This window comes from Culex pipiens, chromosome 2 (assembly GCF_016801865.2).
Source record: "Culex pipiens pallens isolate TS chromosome 2, TS_CPP_V2, whole genome shotgun sequence".
Lineage (NCBI taxonomy): Eukaryota > Metazoa > Arthropoda > Insecta > Diptera > Culicidae > Culex > Culex pipiens.
Genome location: NC_068938.1, coordinates 211,673,429 through 211,687,781, shown reverse-complemented (window position 1 = coordinate 211,687,781; position 14,353 = coordinate 211,673,429). Strand labels below are relative to the sequence as shown.

At 37.3% G+C, this 14,353-nt stretch overlaps 1 protein-coding gene across 1 annotated transcript; it reads right to left on the bottom strand.

Annotated features, from left to right (window-relative positions):
- Nucleotides 1-3,497: 3,497 nt before the first annotated feature.
- LOC120425252 (arylsulfatase B-like) lies at nt 3,498-12,510 on the bottom strand. Its single transcript, XM_039589698.2, has 4 exons — nt 12,204-12,510; nt 11,734-12,123; nt 4,393-4,803; nt 3,498-4,328 (listed from the first exon to the last, which is right to left on the bottom strand). Exons 1-4 carry the CDS (start codon nt 12,324-12,326, stop codon nt 3,501-3,503), a joined length of 1,752 nt encoding a protein of 583 aa, XP_039445632.1. The 5' UTR covers nt 12,327-12,510; the 3' UTR covers nt 3,498-3,500.
- Nucleotides 12,511-14,353: the final 1,843 nt, after the last annotated feature.

The window sequence follows — 14,353 nt, the reverse complement described above, 5'->3', positions numbered from 1 at the left end:
TTCGATGTTCGCAATTTTTTATTGTTTTCGGCAAATTTCACATTTTTTGAAGACTAATGATTGCAAAACAACTGAACTATTGTAAAATGTATTTTAGAACACTTTTTCGATGCAAATGTTGAAACTATGGCTTGTTATTTTAATATTTATATTTTTTATATTTTTGTCTCTCTCCCCCCGACCCCGGCCAGAGCCGAGAGACAAAAACTTTGAAAAATATTTGCATCGGCCTAAGTAAAAAAAAAAAGATTTGACGAAAACAAAAAAATTACCGAAAAAAAACTTGCACTTAATTTTTTTCAAAATTCTAAAGATTTTTTAAACAAACCCAAACATGCTTGATAAAAACTTTTAAAAATACTTGTATTAACCTTAATTAATCAATATCATGTTAAATTTTAAATGTCTTCGCTAAGAATATATTTTTGATTTTTGCATTTCGATTTTATTTTTTCAAAGCATAAATACAAAAAAAAAACACAAAAAAACAGCTCAACCAAACAACAAAAATACACCAATTTTAAAAACTTGCAATCTGGGTATCAAACGAACCAAGATTTTGTATGCTTTTTCACTAAAAAAATGTGAAATACTAAACTTTTTCGAAAATACAAAAATTTACATAATTTGCAATACAGTCCAGGCTCGATTATCCGAAGGCATTTGGAAAAGTTTCACTTCGATTTTTTTTAGTGCCTTATTTTTTAATGGACGAGCTTACGTATGACCCCTTTACTTCAAAATAAATTTGGCAATTTTTAAGGACCAGTCAAATTTGACTAAAATACTTAAATGGTCTCATACAATCCTTCGAATAATCGAGTTTGGACTGAATTTGATACCCATAGCGAACGAATTGTAATTTTGTAAGCTTTGCACTTTATATTAGAGTTTTTTTTTTTGTAAAATACTAAAATTTTACAAAATACCGTATTTCTTCGAAAATACTTGCAAAATTTCGAATCGTTTGAGAACCCTGTTGAACATTTTGAAAATTTGAGTATAAAAAAAAATCCGATATTTTTGGAATATGCAGGCAAAATTTCGACTCGTTTGATACCCATATTTCAAATTATAAAAATTTGGGTATTTTTGAAGAAAACGATATATTGAGATTTTTTTTGTATCTATGCTTTAAATCTTACTTATTATCTTACTTTTTATCTTATTTACATTAGAGCAATTCCAGCTCAAATCAGGATTTTTTCTGGTACTTTTGTACCCGACCCTCTCCAATTTCAATGAAACTTTTTAGACATGTTATCTTAGGCCTATATAAGCCATTTTTGTGTATATGGAGCCAATTGTACTCGAAAATAACATTTAAGAAGGGCGTAGGTTATTTAAATATTTTTGTATTTTATAATTTAAAAATTACTGTATCTCGAAGCCGTTGCATCGTACCAAAAAGTGGTCAAAGACAAACTTGTAGGAAATTAGACGAGCTTTCTAAAAAAATACACTGAAAGAAAAATACACGCCAATTCTATGAGATTTTTCAATTTTTAGGTTTAAAAGTAAAATTTTAAGGTGATGTCACGATTATTTTTTCGTTCAAATTTTTTGTGAGAATAGCCTAAAATGTGACAAAAAGACTCAAGAAAAATGCAGGATGGTATGTCTCTCCTAAAGAACACAAAAATCATTTACTAAAACTGTTTTTTTGAAAAGTGGTCTAAACGTCAAAATTTTCAAAATCCAACAGTGGGAATCGATTCCCCAGACAATTTTACATAAAAGTCTCGATATTGACCATTGTTCTATGTCCAGTCCTTGTGAAGATACAGCGGTTTTAAAAATAAAAATGTTGAAAAAATAGGTTTTTTGGTGGTTTTTGGCAATTTATACATGACAGACTTGATTTTTCAGTCTCGAAAATATTTTTACCGGAAAGCTCGTCCAATTTCCCATAAGTTTACCTTTTTGACGTTTTGACCACTTTTCAAAAAAACAGTTTTAGTAAATGTTTTTTTGTATTTTTTTAGAAGAGACATACCATCCTGTATTTTTCGTGAGTCTTTTTTGTAACATCTAAGGCTATTTCCTCAAAAATTTTGAGCAGAAAAAATCGTGACATCTCCTTTAAATATAACTTTTAAACATAAAAATTAAAAAAGTTCATAGAAGTGGCGTGTATTTCTATTTCAGTGTATTTTTTCAGAAAGCTCGTCTAATTTCCTACAAGTTTGTCTTTGATCACTTTTTGGTACGATGCAACGGCTTCGAGAAATAGTATTTTTTTAAATATAAAATACAAAAATATTTAAATAACCTACGCCCTTCTCAAATGTTATTTTCGAGTACAATTGGCTCCATATACACAAAAATGGCTTATATAGGCCTAAGATAACATGTCTAAAAAGTTTCATTGAAATCGGAGAGGGTCGGGTACAAAAGTACCAGAAAAATTCCTGATTTGAGCTGGAATTGCTCATTATTTAAAAAAAATCTCAGTGAAAGCATAGAAAATTTAACATGATTTTGATAAATTAAGCCAATTTTGGAAAGATTTTTAAAATGAGTTCTCGTCCGTTATCGTCGATAAGATTATCGTCGATAGAATTATCGAAATAACGATAACGATAACAATAGATTATCGTTATCGCCCCGGCGATAGAATTATCGTTATCGTTCCGACCAAACTGACCACTTGGTGACAGACAAGTAGAAAACACTTGTTTAATTGAGCTTGTTCTGGGCATAATTCATCAACACCAACAAGGGGTTGTGAACTGTAATTTGTATTGTTGCGCTTAAACCTTTGATGATGTGACGACAAAAAAGTGGAAAATAATTGGCTGGATCAGAAGCTAATGATGAATAATTAAGATAAAAATGATGTTGATTCTTCTAAATAGCACTGTTCCACGATTGAAGTTTTTTTTATTTTTATACAGTTCAGACTTGATTTTCTTACAAACTTAAGATTATGGAATCAATCAATCCATGTATCAATTCCAACTAACCTCACAAAACGCACCAGTCATCCCACCGAAACCCAGTTCCAACCGGCACCGTTACGGGTCGACGGCAATCCAATCCACATCAATCGAATCGCGAGCTAATCTCTCAGCAAACCCGTTTCAATTGGTCGTGAATCGTTTTCAAGTGGCGTCGCCGAGGCACGTGCGACACGCGCTCTTTTCCCACAGTCTCTTGCAGGTACTTCCGAAGTATCGATGAAACTACTCAAACGGTTCCACAAGGTGACCACACATCTAATTAGTATTGTGCGAACGTCGCGGGGGTGGTGCGCCGGTTGATGGTCAACCTGCCAAACGGCTGGTGACGTTTTGTACGAACGTGACTGCGCGTTGCGCGGAAGAAACGCGCGCAAAAATTTAATTTGCAGCAGGTTTTCTTTGGAACGGTGGTTATCGGACAGTGTCGCCTGCGGCGACAGTTTGGGTAATTGGAGTTGGGGTGAGATAAGGGGGTTATGATGGTCATCACGGGTGATAACGGGAGATGTTTTCGGAGTGATTTGAGGGAGAGTTGGGTTAAAATTTCCTCTTTGTACTTGGACACAGAATAGGCTTAACAACTATGAGCATTATCGCGATGAAGGTAATCGACACTATGAAGATCGCCAGCGGGAACTTGATGTCCCTGGCCTCGTCCAGTTCGTCCTGCCACCAGGTCCACGTTCGGTTGTAGTACCTCGGATCGGAGTAGGGATCCGCGGGTTGATTTCTTGGTTCCGCCGCAGACAGTCGATACCGCTCGACGTCCTGACCGAGCTGCTTCAAAAGATCCGGTCTTTGATTTGCGATGTTGTTGGTTTCGCAGGGATCTTCGAGTATGTTGAACAAACATGGCGATTTCTGAGGTTCACAGTCAGTAGTACCGCCAGGAATGTACGGACAGTGCACGGTTGCATCTCGTCTGATCCTCGCCACATCTTCAAGATCTACCTTGGTAAGTCGTCCAACCACGGAACTGATCAACCTCACCGAATACTCTTCCTCACTAAGCTCGTCTTCCTCGTCCAGCGAGCCCATCCATTCGTCGAACGCACCGTCCCAGGACGTTCCGTTGACTAACTTCCACCCGTTCTTCGTGTAACTGCTGTAGTGCTGGAACTGGTCAATATTGTGCATCACCGTAGTCCTACCCGTTAGATTCGGATTGTTCAGTGCTTCCCACTGATCCTGTCCGTCGATTTCGCTTCCACTGAAGTTGGCCTCAATACCGGCAGCTCGTGCCAACGTTGGCAACCAATCACTCACGTGGATCCACTGGTTTGAAACCCGTCCAGTATTGTTCAGCAGAGGACTCCAGATTGCCGCAGCTGTCCTGACTGCTCCCTCCCAAGGACTATACTTTTGCTGTTCAAAAATAAAACCCAAATCAGTAACAAACCTTCTACAAAGAAAAATCAAACCAACTCACCCCCTTTAGCGGAAAATTCGATCCCCCGTTCGAGTGCTTCCCAATCGTAGGCGCCCCATTGTCCGCATAGAACAACACCACCGTATTGTTCAGCATGCCGCTCTTCTTCAGCGCCTGCACCACCTGGCCAACGCCATCGTCCAGCTTGGAGATCATCGCGGCCAGAACGCGCCTCTTCGGATCCTTGATGAACGAAAACAGCTCGACGTCCTCCTCGGGGGCCTGCATCGGGTCGTCCTCGTTGCCGGTGTGGGGCGCCAGGTGCGTTACCACCAGGAACAGCGGATCGGTTTGGTTGTGGTCGTGGATGAGGCGGACCGCTTCACGCGTGAACAGATCCGTCGCGTAGGTTCCCCTGGCGGAGTAGTCGACCTGGAGGTTGCGGCGCATGTCCAGGCCGCGGGTTGAGGTCTGAAAAGGGATGGGGAGATTGTTAGAATAGGGGAGAGTGGGGAGACTTGATCCTCGGGGACACTTGATCCCAAAGCCTGTATCTCTTCAGCAAGTGGGTAAAAAAATTTGCTTTTTTGCCTTCCTCACTTTACTGAGGAAAGGCTATAAAATCACTCGGAAAATTAACTTTTTAACTAGACCTCCTAGACCTACCTTCATTTGTACATATCGACTCAGAATCACTAGCTGAGCAAATGTCTGTGTGTTTGGCTGTATGTAGACATGTGTACCAAATCAATGTCACTGGAATATCTCGTCACAGGCTCAACCGATTTTGGCCGGAATGGTTTTAATCGATCCGTCTTAACGTCCCTTAAGTTGCTATTTAAATTCATGCAGTTTGATCATGTATTTGAAAAGTTATGTTAAAAAAACTGTTTCATATTAAATTAAAATTATGGTAAAAAGGGTGGTTTTTTCATGAAACCCTCATATGTTTTATATTTTTAGAAAGCATATGAGAAGACCTTTTAGGTGGAGTAAGAATTTTCAAGATCTGACTTACCTATCTTAAATTACAAGCAGTTTAAAAATGGTCTGAATTCACATAACCTCAACTGGTCGGGTCTGATCGCCACGAAAAAGCCGTGTAGAGGGATGCCATTTTCCTCAAAGGCCGTGTCTGTATAATTTTGACAAAAAGTCTATAGGCAATCTGTTTTTTTACTCATCACTTATTTTTATTAGGACCTCTTAGGTGCTGCGAACGTTAGGGGAGATCCATAAACATGTGGACACTTTAGGGGGTTGGAATCACTATAAATGAGAGGAAGGCACCAACCACCTAAAGGTGGATTAAGTAACGTTTTTTTAATTAGTTGTGCAAAATTGACTCAAACTCATTGTAGAAAACAAAGAAAAAAATAAAAGAATTTGGATTGAGTTATTCACATTTTTCAAAAAAGTGCTGCAAAAAACCTCCACGAAATCTTTTTTCTTTGTTTTGATATGTATAGAAAACATTTCGAATTCACTCGAAAAAATATGTTTTATACTTGAATTGTGTGATAAACCAATCAACTACGAAACCCTTACGCATTTGACGTTAAATTAATCGTCATAATATTTTTACAGTCAATTGTTTAAAAAAGTGCATTTAGGGATACTTTATTCCTGCATTTTTACATTCATTAGAATCAGCCTCAATCTTAATTAACATTCCAACGCCCAAGGCTCCAAAAAAGTTGGAACGGTAACTTCAACTCAATGGTTCTCGGGCATAACTCAACCAATCAAGATGATGCTTTTTTCCAGTGATTTGTTAGGATGTCTAGATGATTCTGGAACTTTGCAGAACTTAATTTGATAAAGTCTGTAATTTTTGCGATCAAAAACATCGTTCCAACTTTTTTTTTCGCGTGTAAAAAAAAATTCGCCAAAAAAAGTCGTTTTGAAAAAAGGTGGAACGATGTTTTCGGTCGCAGAAATTACAGATTTGATCAAATTGAGTTCTGCAAAAATCTAGGATCATCTAGACATCCTAACAAATCACAGGAAACAAGAATCGTCCCGATTGGTTGAGTAATGCCCGAGAACCAGCGAGTTGAAGTTACCGTTCCAACTTTTTTGGGAGGCTTGGGCGTCCGTGTAAGTTGGACATGCGTTGGGCGTTCCAGTGTTAATTGGTTTGGTTTTTCGTACATGGATTCCTTTAATATAGTTGCGGATGACTTACTGCAGTTTGAACCAAGGGCAATTCAGTGAGTAAAAGAGTTCCTCAATTTTGCCCAGAGTAACGAGAGTTTCTCAATCTTCCTCCGAGTTACTCTGGTTGTTTTTCACCATTCCCACCTACATAGTTCAACCTTGTGTTTGAGAAAAATAACAAGAAGCCGTTGCTAGGCTGTGATTTGTTTTGAAAACTGGCTGCGGGAGAATCGGTCCGTTCGGTTCGACTAAAACGCCAAATATGGCCGGAAAAAAGGAATCTTTGGTCCAAACTAATTTCTCACGTTTTGCAGATACTGGGTACATGGTCAAGTGCACGGTCGCAACCAAAAAGGATGCTTCGTTGTGATGTTCCGCTGTCTGGTGTGCCTGGCCGGCAGTAACCGGTTATAACCACCTCAACCTGATCAAGGAAAATATTGCCGAAACCAGATGGCAGAAGCGTGCCAAGGAAAATTCCTTCCGTTCGCAAACTATCCGTCCATGACAGTTTTAAGCTGTGAATGATGCCGCTGCCCAACCCGATCCCGAAATAGGTGCCGTGTCCGTGTGCTGAAGGGGGAAGAGAAGCAACAATCGTGTGTCCGGCAATGTGGGCTTCCGGTGGACATCATGGGATTCAGATTCTCCAGGCTACCCCACCAGGCTGGTTCCTCACTCAAAGCATGTTTTGTTATTGTGAAAAATAAAAATAATTTTATAAAATCCTAACACATTTGGGGGATGAGTTTTTATGGGGAGGGATCGGTAGGCGTAACTGGGTCCTGAGTCGAATTAGGGAAAGTGTGAAGAAATTTGTTGCTTTTTCGAATGAAGCTATGGGGAAGAATCGATGAAAGTAGTTCAGCAGCTGGTGGACAATATAGTCATTAACTCTTGCACAGAATCTGGTTCAGCGTTACTTCGGTACCGCTCCGGATAGAATCAGGCTGCAACGCAATTACTTTTATATCATACTCCTCCAGCTCAGTTGGGGCCTCCAAATTCAACTGGAAACCTTACTACATTAACCTAATCCTCTCCCTTCCTCCCCATAATAACTTGGTCGCCACAAAGGCTTCCAAAATAAAGAAAATAATCGAACCGTTTCCAAACGATTCCCCAAAATTTTCTGCTGATTGCTTGTCATTTCTGTTGCTGTTTGCAAACATTTCCTGACAGTGACAATTCTGAGATCAAGGTTTCTGTAAGCGGGTGGGAATTCAATTTTCTCTGGAGCAAGCTGAGTAAGCTGAGAAACTCGGAGTTACTCCCAGAGTTTCTCACTGAATTGCCCTTGGTTTGAACCATTTTTCAAATGTTTTGTTAACAAAAATTACCAGCTTTTGTAAACATGTTCAAAATAATATTTTGAGTTTTTAAATATTTTACATACCTACTAAACTTGTTTTATTTATGTGAAATTGCTGTAACTTATAGAAAAAATCATAAGTTTTTAAACCTACGCTATCCGAAGTTTCGAGTAGATATCCGATCCGTTAAATTATATTATAGAACATTTCCGTATCGAATAATGAAAAAAAAAAATTACATTCAGGCCGTTGCAAATATTTTTCAAAGTTTATGTCGCCTCACCCCTCTTCAAAGTCGGCCTGAATAATCAGGGAGCAAAAAAATATGTTTTCGGAAAACTTAAAAATTTTAATGGAAATTAAAGTTTAACCAACCGAAAACCAGTTAAAATGCATTTTCCTGCGTTTATAATCATATTTAGCATGTTTGAGCTCCTTTGATGACATTTCATGAAATACAAATGTACAGTCCCACGAAAAGTTTTTTTTCGCGAAAAAAAAATTCCGTCGATACATCGATATATTGAAAACTATTTAAAATTTTCAGGGTGGCCACTCAAGTCGGGAATCGGGAATGTCGGAAATTCGCCAAAATCCGCAAAAAATCGGGAAAAAGTCGGGAATTTATAATTTTTTGTCAAAAAGTCGGGAAATATCAGGAATTCTAAGCATACCTGTTTAAAAATTATTTTTCAACTCTTGACTAATTTTGTTTTTTTTTACAATTTTTCAATTGAATACATTGAATTCTGCTTTAGAAACTTACTTTAAAATTAAGGTTCTTTCCACTATTTCAATATATTTGAGTATGGAAAAGCTGTTTAAGACATTCAAAATCTTAATGAATATTGGATGCCTTTGACACAGATTTTCATAATATTTTTTATGAATCCAATGATCTCTATTAATTAATGTTTTATCAAACAAGAGGTAAAGTTAATGAAAAAATAATATAAAAATAGAGCCTAATGGCCAGCTTAGAGTTATGACAACTTGAGTTTGGTAATGTTTTTTATGAATTTTTGTTTAATTGTTTAACTAAATTCATTAAGTAATTTATAATATGTTTTCGAAATATTGCCCTTGAACTTTTTTTGAGAGTATAGAAAAATTACCTACTATAGATAAAGCTTGATTTTCAGTTTTCGGAAAACTTAAATATCGAATAAAATCCAAAATTGAAAAAAAATTACGTTTTGAAACCATGAAGAAAATATTGAAATTGCAAAAAAATAATCCAAGAAATTTTGAGTTTATTGCAAAATTGTTTAAAAAATTTGTCTCTTCAAACATTTTGCTTAAAATAAGTGGGAAAACACAAATCATATCAAACTAAATTTTTATTGAAAACAAAAGAGTTAAATACTGGCCACTAGGCAAATTAACATAGATTAAAAAAAATCAATACCAAAAATTACAAAATAAAAAAGGAAACTTGACAAAAAAATTGTTTATGAATTTCTTGGCATTTTTCTAAATTCTTTGAAAGAATAATAACAGCAATTATATTTAAATCGTTCTTTGATTTAAAATAATGATGAAATCTAAAAAAAAGGAACGAAATTTTAAGTTCAGTTATCTTTAAATTTTTGTCATTTCCAGTTTAAACGAAGTTTCAAAAAGTATACGTTTGCCAATTTAAAAAATAACATGGAAATTATAAATATTGTTGATCTTTTAATTATATTTTAAAGACTAATTGTTTGTGTTTCTACTCTGAATCATAATAATGAATTTCCATTTTTGAAGTATTTTTTTATTTGTTGTTCAGTTTCTGTATTTACCAAAATTGCCTATAGTTGGTTTTTTTTTAAGTTCATTTAGAATTTTTTTCTTGGTGATTAGTATTGACTTTTCTTATAGAAAGTGTTATGTTTGAAATCATTCTGTAGATAAGAAATGCTTATTATTTGAGCATTCTGGAAAAGTCGGGAAAAAGTCGGGAATTTGAAAATGGGCTTTCAGTGCTTTCCCTGTATTTATTGGAAAGCATTTGGACGCGTGTAAAATGCATTTTAAAACACTTTTTTTCATCCAAATTGTAAAACCTTGGCTTGTAATTTAAATTTTTATTCAGATAAAATTTTAAAATGAAAAAATAAATACTTTTCGTTAGCAATTTCGAAGGTTATTTTGTAACTTTTTTCCTTCCCCTGCTCAATTTTTCTCCCGTGTACCAGTAAACTCTAACACCGTTTGAATTAGTCAAATGTTGAAAGGTACCCCATATCTCAGCTTAGGATAATTACTGCACTGATGTTTTTGCCCAAACAATCCAATAAATGAAATGAAATGAAATGAAATGAAATACTTTTCTAAAATAAAACCATTATCTTAACCATGACATTTACTGGAACAGATTTGTTCATATATTTTTTTTTATTTTAAATTGCAGCTAAAAGACGATGATTTTACAAAAAAAAGTATTGATATTGACACATTATATTCCTTATTCCATCGTTTTTCACAAACGATCATGTGTGTCTTCCACGTTTCTGATAAATGAGTATGATCATAATATTATTAATAGCTACGCCTTTATTGGGCTGAGCACAGATGATATTACTGGTTCCGAAAGAAGAATTCAACTCCATTGTTGCGTTAATATAAAAAATATTATTCTTGGAATTGTAAGAAATGTCAATGTGCAAATCACATATAAACATCATTGACCCAGTCCGGGTTGAACTTTAAAACTTCAATTGTCTGTTGTTAAAATTTGCTATCTTTACTGTTCGAGAGCAATGTACAATTAGCAAACATCACCCGGTGCGTGATAGCTCGACCAAACAGTCTAAGTGTAATTAGGATTTATTACTTAAGAACTGACAACTGCGTTGAATTGCTGAAATCAGACCCAACAGCCCAGCCTGGCTTATCACAGATAAATGTTGTTCATATAAACAAAACGAATCTTGACCGACAACGCCAATCCAGTCTTGCTGAACCAGATTATGTCGCTTTTGTTGGTTCTGCTGGTATATGTACACTTGCTCTTGAAGATTGAGGCAGGCCCTTGGATCTAGACTTGACCTATACCTCTAGCTCTACCTGCTCCAGGGAACGCTGATCTTGAACTAGTTGTTATGCTGGGCGCCACCTGCATCCAGCATCCAGCCAACACAAGAGACCCCGTTGTTCACAGTTTTCTTTGGCAGACCTTTTTAGCTAAATTTATTATCTTATCACCGGGGCTGAGCTTGCCTGGAGGAGAACCTCTTTCTGCAGGCGGAGTCCGATCGTTGCCAACAAAGCTTGTAAACGTGAATTGTACGTTTGCTTTCAGGTAGATGTTTTTATGGTAATCAGGATCGGCAGTTGGGAGTTGGGCTGTTGGGGAGTTCTACAGTAAGGTGTACTATTAACACTGAACGCAAAGTCGTTGAATGATTTAGTGAGGTTTTCTGTCGGGCTCGTGACACCACCGGCATTGAGGTGAGATGTTGTGTGAATCACAGTCGCTACGAGGGGTGTGTGATTAGTAATTAGTGGGAGGAGGAGGGAACGTGGTCCAGGTTTAGGTTTGTTTTGAACACCTAGATTGGACAGTTTGAATTGTTTTGATTGTTTCGCGAATGCGGAGCTATTGGTTACGTGCAAGACTGATCTCTATCGGGTTTGGAGTACATAAATAGAACGTTGTTGGCAGGCAATAATTCGCATTGATTACTATTGAAATTCCTGGCCAAATAGGGACTGTGTAGGAACAGTGTTTAAGAAATAACGAAAAGTGTTAACCACTGAATAATTTTATCCAAAATTAGGATATCTCAATAGCAAAGTCAAGAAACAAATATTTTCAACGAAGTCCTACGACAAATATTTGTCAGTAGTTCTGCTGAGATCAAGTTCTTGGTTTTCTGTAAGTTCTGGCCATTTCATGTTTTTGAAGGTAAAGTTAATTAAACTATCACTGATCAACACTCACATTACTCATCTGCAAACTGTGATCCCAATAGTCGATGTACGGTCCAATGTACCCGTAGTGACTATCGAACCCCCGCATCGTGGGCGTGTACGCCTTCCGGAAGAATCCCAGGTGCCACTTGCCGACCAGCCTGGTCGTGTATCCGGCCTCCCGGAAGTACTCCGGCATCAGCTTCTGATCCAGCCCCAAACCCCACGGTTCGTCGACCTCGATCACGTGGTGCTGCATACCGATGTTGATCGGATGCTTCCCGGTCATCAGCGAGGCTCGCGACGGAGTGCACAACGGCGGTGCGTAGTGCCGGTTCAGGATGATCCCGGAGTACGCCAGGGCGTCGATGTTGGGCGTCGGAATCTGCAGCGAGCCGTGGAAGCTCACGTCGTTCCATCCCTACAGAGAAGGAGGGCACAAAAAAACCGTTGAACTCAAAACTTCCATAATCAGGTCACGCTCTTCAAAAAGCAACGTACTAAATCATCGGCAATGATCACCACGATATTCGGTCGATTACTGGACCGGTCAGTTGACTTTTCACCGAAAACACTGAGCACGGCGACAAACAGCAGCCCAAGTAGCACAGGTAGATTCCACATTGTTTACACAAATGATCGCGAGCGCGCGGGTGCGCGCTTCCAAACGCGGTAGAACGTCGATTAAAGTCACGATCGCGACTGATTCGTCTGTCGTCACCGACGGATACCTTTATAGATTATAATAACCGCGCAACACCGCTGCTGGAAGCCGCGCTCGCGTGCCAAGCAAATCCCAGTCGGGTGCGATTGATGGTTGGCCCGAGGGGAAGTTGATAGCAGATATTTGCGATTGCAATTTAAAACTCAACACTTTGATCCATAGGTGATTGAGAAGTAAATGTTCAACAATAAAAATTAAAGAAATTTTTTTACGGATTAGATTTTTTACAAGACTACCTTTGAGAAATAAGAAAACTTATTTTATATTTCTAACAATTAGTGAAACATTTTGCTTCCATAGTTTTAAATTTAGACATGAAGTTAAATGAAATTTAAATTTAATAGCACATCACCAAAAATATGTATTAACACTTAGCGATTGGTGTAAAATCAACTTAGGGGCAGAATGGATTTGGACCAATTGTAAGGCAAGGGTCTTATAAAGGACGTCAAATAACATCACCACACCGGAAACGACGTTTGAATTCATTGTATTTTTTGAATTTTGAGCAAAAATGTAAATTTACTGACAAAACTACGCAAATGTTGTTTATTTTGAGGCCCTTAAATAAGCTTTCTCGAAAGTTAGATTGCTTGAAAAAGTTTGTCAAATGTTTATTATGTTACCAGGAGCTATTACGAAGGTAATCAAACAACAACGGAACCTTCAAATCATTTAGAGGCTTGGTGGTGGAAGTGTTAAATTAAAATCCACTTGGGGCAGAATGGACCACCCTTTACCTGCCTTATAAAAACAATCAAAAGGTATGAAATTTTGGATAAATGGATTATGTCGCTCCTGGTAGGTTCACAAACCACGTTTAATGCAACATTAGTTGATTTTTATGTTGTATTGATGCTTATTTGTAAAAATAGTGTCTTATTTCAACATATTAAAAGTATTTTCAAAAATGTTTGTTTTGGTAAGTGACTATTTTCATAAAAGTGGTCTAACTTCATGGAAACTAACCCCCCCTCTTCAAAACTAAATTTCTCTGCAACCAACTATTTTTTAACCTGCATTAGTTTATATAGAATGTTAACTTATAATCATTAAAATTTTATCCAATTCGGTCGATCCAGTCACGAGTAATGGTGAAAAAGGTAAAAAATCTCGATTTTGCTCTGGGCGGGAAGGGGTTAAAATAGAACATACACTGAGATATAATCTAAACTTCTTACAAAAAAGTTTTCGATATTAAAGTCAGCTGTTTCTTTTTTAAATTGATTTATCGTTGTTTTTTATTGTTTGATTTTTTGCATGAAAAAATAAATACATTTGCGCCTTTTTAACATCAAAATGGCTGTATCTTTTGACCCTTAAGTCCAAATTGACTAAAATTGCCCGAATATCGCTTTTCTCTAAAACTTAACCCTGAGTTGCTAGGCTCAAGATGCTTTCTCTGAATTTGGTCGTAGAATGCGTAGATCGCGAGATAAAATTTTGGTGTCTTCGACAAAGTTGCTTGGATTGGAAAGCCCAACAACTTTGCAGAAGAAAAATAAATCCAAAAATATTCCTGAAAAGTTATATCAAAATCACCCCAATCGTGAACCACTATTATTTTCAACCAAACCAAAAATTGCCCTTTTCATTCGCAAGAACTCATCTGAAGACAACAAAGCTCAAAAACTTTAATTTTCAGAAAATCCATTTTCCACCATTTTTTGTGATCTGGACCACTGTGCAATGTTTGTTGTGGTTTTTTTTTTTTCTAAATGCCGTAATCTAACCGGGTCCGGTGGTTTAGTGGTTAGCGTGGTAGCCTCTGAATCCCAGTATGGCCTGGGTTCAATCCCAGACGGACCCGGTGGCATTTTTCGAGACGAGATTTGCCTGACCACGCCTTCTATCGGATGGGGAAGTAAAACGTCGGTCCATTTGCGTAAAAGAAGTTTTGAGTGACTCACCACACATAACCTTCGGA

Coding starts and splice junctions, on each gene's coding strand:
- LOC120425252 (XM_039589698.2), bottom strand. CDS start 12,326: ATGTGGAATCTACCTGTGCTACTTGGGCTGCTGTTTGTCGCCGTGCTC. Junction 4,804..11,733: donor ACAGTTTGCAGATGAGTAAT/GTGAGTGTTGAT, acceptor ATCCCTTTTCAG/ACCTCAACCCGCGGCCTGGA. Junction 4,329..4,392: donor CGAATTTTCCGCTAAAGGGG/GTGAGTTGGTTT, acceptor ATTTTTGAACAG/CAAAAGTATAGTCCTTGGGA.